The 8966-nt window shown below is 36.8% G+C and overlaps 1 protein-coding gene across 1 annotated transcript in view; it reads right to left on the bottom strand.

The window, feature by feature from the left end:
- Positions 1 to 1505: 1505 nt before the first annotated feature.
- ANXA3 (annexin A3) overlaps positions 1506 to 8966 on the bottom strand; it is a 49554-nt gene continuing 42093 nt past the window's right edge. Inside the window, exon 13 of the mRNA XM_039845535.1 lies at positions 1506 to 1897. Coding sequence (XP_039701469.1) covers positions 1838 to 1897 — 60 coding nt within the window. The 3' untranslated portion in view covers positions 1506 to 1837. The remainder of the gene's footprint in view (positions 1898 to 8966) is intronic.

The following is an 8966-nucleotide window of genomic DNA, read 5'->3' as shown; positions in this document are numbered from 1 at the left end:
GCTTTCTTCTCCCGTACATACCTCTCCCTTGATCAAAAATTTGACCACATCATTTCCCTCATTGAAATCCTCCTGGAATGCTCTTTCTGTTACTCTCTCTTGCTTATAAACTCTTTTAGCATGGTACATGCACGTTCATAAGCTGGTCCCTGCCTATTATCAGTCACCTCCCCTCGTACTCAGCCTCTACTACACTAACCTTTGGAACAGTTGTGCACACATCATGCTCGTTCGTAACTCTGTGACTTTACAAGTGCTCTTAACCTGTCTGAGAACCTTGCCTCTTCTTTCTAACTGGTGAAGTTTGTAACCTTCAGTAGGCCAAATTCCTGAGCCTGCCTCCATACTGCTTCTGTCTCTTATCCAATGTCATTTTCCTGAATGCATGGGGTACATACTGTGTTGTGTTTACCTGCTTACATGTCTCCTTCCCTAGCTTTTAAACTCTTTGGCAAAAGGAAATGAGTCTTGGCTCCCTTGGTATATCCAACACTTACCCAGCACAGGGCTTGGCACACGGTAGGTGAATGGCAGTCTATTGAGGAATGGCTGCCATGCTGTCATGATCATTTTGATGTTGCTTGGTAATAACAATGACAACACTATCATAAAACACTTACCATATCATCCAGGCATAGGGCTAAGTGTTCACAGGCATTACCTTGCTTAAGCTTTAAGAAACTCTACGAGAAAGATAGGCACTGTAATTATAGACACTGTAATTATCACCTTTTTACAGATGAGAAAACTTTGGTTTAGCAGGGCTTAGTAGTTGCCAGGGGTCATAGAGCTAGTAAATGGTAGAGCAGAAAGCCAAAACCAGGTGAGTAGGACTCTAAATCCTTGCATTTTATCTCCATATGCATTTTGGAAATCCCAGGGCAAGAAGTAACTTCTTCTCTATCTTTTTAAAAGGTCTCAGGAATGTTCACCAGTGGAATACATTGATTGAAAGCTGGACCCACACATCACTGTTTCTATTTCTTACACATTATTTCTTTTCTAGTCCAGACTAATAATTCCAAGTGGAATTTTTTACATCATATATTTTATATTAGTCAAGGTATTTCATGTTAGGTACCTTTCAAAGATAACATGAAGGATTTTTTAAATGCATAGTTTTGCAAACTTATTTTAGAGTAAAAAGAAATCTTAGAGACTTGATTCTAGATACCCATTCTGGGAAAGAAGTATTTAGCATAAAACAACCACAATTCATTCTTGCCATTTAGTCAGGAAGTGGTTAGATTAATAGTTCAGCAGAAATTTTCTGAGGTCTAAAGTAACTTAGTATGCATTGCCACTCTTATAGCTTGATCATAACTAGAAGGGGTAGTCAGGGTAACATACATCTTTTTTATTCCTTTCTTAAAGATGAATGTGATTAATAAGGTAATAGATAAATCGAAGCAGCAACAGCTTTTGTAACGAAAACATATAAAATATCATTAGCTATTGGCACCAAGTACCAAAGATATTGGTAGATGCTAAAGAAAACCAGACAATTTAACAAAGGTGACAACTTTTATTACCTTGTTTTTGCATTTAATGTTTTAGGACTGTACAATGATTCTCACTTCCGAAGCAGAAATATAATTTGGAGAGTATTAGCGGATTCTTTATACCATTTTAAATTTTCACTTATAAACTACTACATTATGATGAAATACTTTAAAATAATCACTTTGTTGTTGTTATGGAACAATGACAATTTCTGTTACGAAAAAGTTGCTGTTTAAACTTCTTGTACTTTTAAATCCCGTGAAAGAGAAGTAAGCAGAGCTGTTGGAGAAGCCCATCATGGAAGCAGACAACCTTTGGAGATGATGTTCTTGACTCAGTCATCTCCTCCACAGATCTTTAAGAGTGTGATTTCATAGTCTCCAGAAGTATCCGACTGCAGAAAACAGGACCCATGGAAAGGACAAATATAGCATAAATAATAAAGAGACCATAAATGAATCAAGTCCCACAGCACTAGGAATTCACATGAGACTCTTGACCTTTACCATTTAGTAAAATGCACCTATAATTCCATTATCCATTCATACCTGAGTGTAATTATCTTCCAGCCTAGCATCTTCTTTATAATATATAATAATGTTTAAATTCTTCCTGATATATTGCAATAAGTTTCAATTTTGGTTTAATAAAATAATATCGCACCAATTATAAGATATTATATAATATTAATTTTAAAACAAAACTTTAAAAATTATAGTTTTAATAATATATATTAATATTTACCAAACAGTTGCTCTTTTAAGGGCTAACTTACTTTAACTTTTAGAAGAACTCTAAGCAGTAGGTACCATAAGTAACTCCATTTAATAGATAAGTAAAATGAGAAAAACAGAGGTTAGGAACCTTGTCCCAAATCATACAGAGAATTAGCAACAGAGACAGTATTAGAACCCAGTAGCCTGGAGCCTTAACACCATCTATACTGCCTGACTTATGAAAGTGAAATGAACTACATCCTCAAAGAGTGTGTTTCTCAGTTCCTTTCCCCTAGGCCAGCCAAAAATGACGTTGGTTCAGAAAAGATACCATGTGGGATTGAGGCTTTAAGTACAAAGATGCCATGTTTGCTATGCAAAAAAGGTAAAACTTTTACATAGCATTAGAGGTAAAACTTGGCTTTTAACAGAGGTAACCTAAAAACTTCACATCATTTTATTCAAAGCAACTCAAACAGTGACAACTTCTTATCACTTACGTATCACACTGGGGTAAATATTAAATAAGTGATAATGTATAGGAAGCAATGGAGAAGGGTCACTTAGAAACGAGGTTAAGCATTACTTTCATAATAAGACACAATAGGCATTAACATACAAATTTCTGTTTTATATAGATTTTAGTTCTTCCCCTGTTGGTTTTCTTGTCTTGTTCTGCCACATGTAATCATGTCTCAAACTGCTGACGAGTCATCAATGCTCTTGCTTTGTATTAAAACAGCTTCCTCTAGCCATCTCTGATCAAAGTTGTAAAAATTAGGGGTTCTATCACTTAGTTGAGAAAATACATCCGAGTAAGCTTAACACAGAGCTACATCTAAAATTCTGACTCACCGTAGGCAGGAAACAAATATTTATCCTTTTCTCCTACCTCTGCACCCTTATGCCTTCTGGTAAGATAGCTATGTTATTTACATGGCATTTTAGAAATTTTATCACACACACACACACACACACACAAAACAGTGTATTTTCAAAACCTTTGAACATAATTTATGGCTTCCTAATTAGGCCATTAATTGTCCTTAAGAAACTAACTACATATATGCAATGGAATATTACTCAGCCATAAAAAAATGAAATCCTACCATCTGCAATGACATGTCATGGTCCTAGAGGTTATTATGCTGAGTGAAATAAGTCAGACAGAGTAAGATAAATACTATATGATTTCATTTACATGCAAAATCTAAGGAACAAAAAGAACAAACTAATCAAAAATAGACTCACAAATATAGAGGACAATCTGGTGACTGTCAGGGGTAGCGGGGTTGGGAGGCTTGGAGAAAGGGATGAAGGGCTAAAGAAGTACAAATTAGTAGTTGATAGATGGTCATGGGGATTGGGGGGCACGGCATAGGGAATGCAGTCAGCAGTAATGTAATGGCTGTGTGTAGAGCCAGATGGGTGACAGAGTAATCGGGGGGATCATTCATAAACTATATTAATGTCTAACCCATGTATTATATACTTGAAACTAATAATAAAATAAAATAAAATGCTTAAAAAATATTCCAGCAATAAACAAACAAAAGAAAAAAAGCAATGAAAAGTTTCTGTTGGCCTCTTTTTAACCGTGGTACCAGTGGTTCCCTCTTCCCCCAACTTTGATCCCACCTTTTATCCTTTGCATTTACCATCTTGCCAATTATTTCTTTGTGGTGTTTTTTAAATTATTATTTTTTCCATTCTTACCACAATGAATCTACTATAGGCTCCGATCTCTTGTCATTAGTTTCCTTGACTCTAAATTCATCAATCTGCATTCTCCAAGGCAGCAGTCCCCAACCTTTTTGGCACCAGGGACCGGTGAGTTCCTATAGGAATCTAACGCCCAATGATCTGAGGTGGAGCTGAGGTGGTGATGCTAATGCTGGGGAGTGGCTACAAATACAGATGAAGCTTTACTGGCCTGCCACTCACCTCTTACTGTGCGGCCCAGTTCCTAACAGGCCACAGACTGGTACCAGGGGTTTGGGGACCCCTGCTCGAAGGTATCGAATCTTACTGTTTGGTAAATCTAGTTCAATGACCACAATATCCATCAAATAAGTAGTCCTTACTTTTCCTGTAAGTAGTCCTGGCTTTTCCTTCCACTCTGGCATTTCCACTTTTGTCTTCTTCGCAGGCATTAATTATTAGCAATGTTTAAATCTCAGTTCTCAGCTTTCTTCTCTTTTCAACCTATATTTTCTCCCCCGAGGATATGCATTCATGTCCAAGGATTCAATAACATAATTGTCTCTGAAAATGTATCTCCCCACTAGCTACCGGCTTGACATCTCCACTTACATGCTTCAAAGACATCTCGAACTTAACATCCACAAAACCAAACTCATAAATGCTCTCCTCCAGTCCCAACCCAACCCAACCCAACCCAACCCAACCCAACCCAAACAGCCCTAAAACCTGAAACTCTTGCAGGGACTGTTTTCCAAGTTAAATCTGGGAGTCATCCTTGACACTGCTCTTCTCTGTTCCTTACACCAAGTATCTTAATTTTAACTCCTAAATGTCTTCTGAGTCTTTGCTCTTTCCTCTCTTTGCATTACCAGTTGCTTTGCATTATGACATTGCACTACCCAGTCATAGCTACTCTAGTATGACCAATATAACTCATCACCCCACATCTCTTCTATCCTACATCTAATTCATTCTCCACAGTCATAGAGATCTTTTCAAACTGTATTTCTAATCATGACACTAAGTACTTAAAACTAAAATGCTTCAATGACTTCCAATGCTCTTAAGCTAAAGACAAAATTCTTAAATATTGCCCAAAAGGTCCTTCAAGATCTGGTCCTTCCAGCCTTATTTTTAATTATTTTTCCTCCACCACAGAACTTTACACTTGCAATTCCTTTTGTTGGAATACTCTACTGACTCCCAACTCCAACAACTTTTACCTTGATGTTGTCCACACATTTTCAATCTGAATCATAACTTCCTCATAGAAACCACTCCTATGGGTCAAATCTACCTAGTACATGATCTTATAACATATCTCTTTTCTTTATATTTAACATAGGTATAATCTCACATTTATTTGTAATTCCGTAAGGACAGAAAACTTCTTTCTTTGCTTATAATTGTAACCCCGAGCTTAGCACATTACTCACTCAATAAGTATTTTTCATTGAATAAATGAAATACAAATTTCATGATCTCAGAGTTCTTTTTCAATCGAATTCATCTTGCCATTTGGATTTCATTTTTTAACATTCTCCAAGGTAAACTTTCTAATCAGTCAAGTGCCTTTTTACATTTTCCCCCTCCTACTTCTTATCATACATGTTTCTAGAGCATTCACCTTTGAGACCCAATTGAATGGCATAGCACCTGGCCCATAAAAGACACTTAACACATGCGTAGTAACCTGAAAGGTGGGCTCAAACCCATTTTCCTAAGAAACATTCCCTATCTAATCCCAAACTTCTTTTACTCTCAATTTCTATATTATTATCTTCTGTACCCTACAATCTAGTATTTAGTTATACGTTATTTCATATTATTATTGTCTGTTTTATTTATGCCCACCTCAAGTCTACACATAGATTATGTGTTAATTGAGGGTGGCTACTATTTTTTCCCCTAAAGAGATTGGAATTGTGCTATTTGTTAAATAAGCACTTAATCTGTTGGTCAAGGAAATCTACAAAAAATGTAATCTCACACATATTTTCTATGAATATTTTATTAATAAGAGATATACATTTGTTTTTCACTTATATTCTTCCCTTCTCTTTCCCAACAATCATTGCCTGAGACAGGTGTTAATGAGCAGAGAAATGTCTAAAAAATAGGCAGAAGGAAGAAGAAGACAGAACCAAAGTCCTGGATAATATTGTAGGGGTTCAGAACCAGTCACCCCAAGATGTGTCTCTGTGGTATGCAGATTATTTTAAGCTAAAGGCAATTGAGACCCTGTGGGAAACTTCTTCCTCTTCCCCCACTTAACTACCTAGAAGAATATGAATTAGGGGCCTTGCCCATAATGAGATTGTCCCAGATAACCGTTTTTGACCTATCTGTATGGCAAGGCAAACTACAAAGTACTAAACATCTGCTCTTCTTGTCATCCTGCAGTGACCCACTGAAGCTCCAAGGCACCTTACCTCATCCTTAGCTTGGAATGTCCCATATACCTCATTTTAACTTTCTGTCCCTGAGCCTCTCACGTATGTGGGGGTCTATGACTCTCTCATGTATGTGGGTTTTCCATGCATTTGTATGTAATTAAATTTGGTTATTTTCTTTTGTTAATTAGTCTCATGTAGATTTAATTATTAGACCAGCTGAAAGAAACTTAAACGGGTGAGGAAAGTTTCTCCTCTGCAATATACAAAATGGAACTCTAGCTCCTGAATTACAGAAATTGAACCAGTTGAATAGGTTTTCACCTATTCATCAATAGTGAAAATGTAATGATATTACTTAATAATGTATGATAGGTAGTAGAAATGAAGAAACCTTATATAATTTTAAATTACAAACTGAACTCTTCAGCAATGAATTTTTCTTTCTATCAAGATACCAATAGTTTAAATGTTTCCTAATACAATAAGCTTCAATTACCGAGACTATTGGGGGAGGGAGAGCTGGTTAATTTAATTTTCTAGTTTGCTGAGGGTGAACTGAAAGCCCTCTTTATGTTTCAATCTTGTTACTGACAATCTTTATAAAATGTATGAGTCTACTTTTCTGCCTCAGTAAGAACAATATGGTTAACGTTATTGAATCTTCCTCTGTTGATTGAAACTATTATAATGTGTCAGAATCGATTCAAATTGCATTGAGTGTGAGCAGTTGATGAAATCTGTACCAAGCCCCAGGCACAATCTCAGAGTTGCGTTTTTGAATAAGTTCCTGATTTCAACTTAGGCATGGATCTTTTTCTGCAAAGGTTTAGTATAAAAACAAAAGCACTGGTTGAAGAAAGAGATTTTGGTGAACGCATCTAGCTGATGAATGTTCATACACTCATTCATCCAAAGACCATTTGTGGAGACTGTGGCAGGAATGTTCTCAAGATGGCTGCCAAAAGGCTAACACATGTACCTAGTCAAGGGTAGCTATCTCAAGGGTTAAACCAAGGACTGCAAGAGTGCATGGTGACACAGGAATGCAGACTAAACTAAGGCGGGCCTGGTGGCCATGGCTGAATGTCAGCCATGGGACTGAGCATGGGACTCCAGCTTCATAGGGGCTTGAGAGAGGCTGGTGCCCTGGATCAGGATGCACAGGGTACATAAATAATCCTAAAGCTAGGGACCAGGTATATGGATGGTTTGGATTCCTTGACTTTGGACCACCAGCACACAGAGCAAATGCGTCCTTCTTCCAGGCTATGTTTGTCCTCTGGGCCCCACCTCTGAGCTAGGGCCTCAGTGACTCTACACTGATTTGGATCCACTTGTCTCCACCTATGGGCCTGATGCTCTCCAAAGCTGATTTTCTCCAGACATCCATAGGGCGGATAAGGCTGAAGCATAGCAAGACCTGTGGGACGTCTGTGAAGGCTGCCCTAGACTCCATCTTTATTCTCTAGTCAGTGACCCTGAGGGCTGGGACAGTTTGGTGGCTTGTTCAGCAACCTGGGCTCCCAGTTTGTTTCAGGGATGCAGCCTGGACTGACATTCTACTACTCATTTACTGGAGACTTGTATGCCATCTGGGAGGCTGAGGTACAGAACAGTCTTCAATGGAAGACTGACAAGCAGGTCTAGGGGCTTAGTAAGCCCCTTAGTTCATCATTTCCTAGTTGCCATATTATTATTCGGATTATGACTTTTGAGTCATTAGTTTATGTATGGAAGTCTCTTACACAATTTTTACAGGTCTTACTTGAGAACAATGAAAACTGGTTTCATTTTTTAAAACAGAAAGAAAATTGTGTAACACATTTCAGGAAGATTTTCATTCAGAATGATAGAATCTAAGGGATCTTTTTTTTTTTTAACTCAAGAAACTATAAAAGATTGATAAATTTAATTTGATGCAAAACTCATAGAAAAACACTTTCAGCCATGTCAAAGAAAAAAATAACAAACTGGGAAAACATTTACAATTCATAGGCAAAAGGTAATCTAAATTATATGAAAAGAGGTCTTAGAGATTGACCAAAAAATAAATAAATAAAACATCAAACCCAATAGAAAAATAGATAAAGAACATAAAAAAACACATCACAGAAAGAAACGCAAATGGTATTTAAAACATGAAAATATGTTCCAGCCTCATGCATATTAAGAAAAAAAGAAAAATGCATATTCAAAACTACAGTGAGATACAATTTCTTACCTATCATATTGTAAAAACCCATAAGCTTAAAAACACCCTCTGTGCCAAAACTATGGAGAAACAAGAATTCATACATTCTTCATGGAAGTGCAAACAGAGGTTAATTGCTAGTAGTTACCAAAATTACGAATGTATTTACATCTGTCTCGGTAATCCTATCTACTTCTGAGGATTTATCCCACAGATACATTTATATCTTATAAAACTGTATATGCATATTGCCACATTGTTTGTAACAGCAAGAAACAAGGAAACATCTGTTGATGTGGTGGGTACAAATATACAAATAATGGAATGATATGCAGCTGTTAAAAAGAATGAGAAAGCTTCTAATATACTAAAATGAACTCTGAGCTGCAGACAAAGAGGAAATTTAAAACATGTATTGTTCTTTCCTCCTATTGTCATAGAGAAACACTGAAATAG

Source organism: Pteropus medius, unplaced genomic scaffold (assembly GCF_902729225.1).
Source record: "Pteropus medius unplaced genomic scaffold, Ma_sr-lr_union100, whole genome shotgun sequence".
NCBI classification, from domain to species: domain Eukaryota; kingdom Metazoa; phylum Chordata; class Mammalia; order Chiroptera; family Pteropodidae; genus Pteropus; species Pteropus medius.
This window is presented reverse-complemented; position numbering and strand designations above follow the sequence as displayed.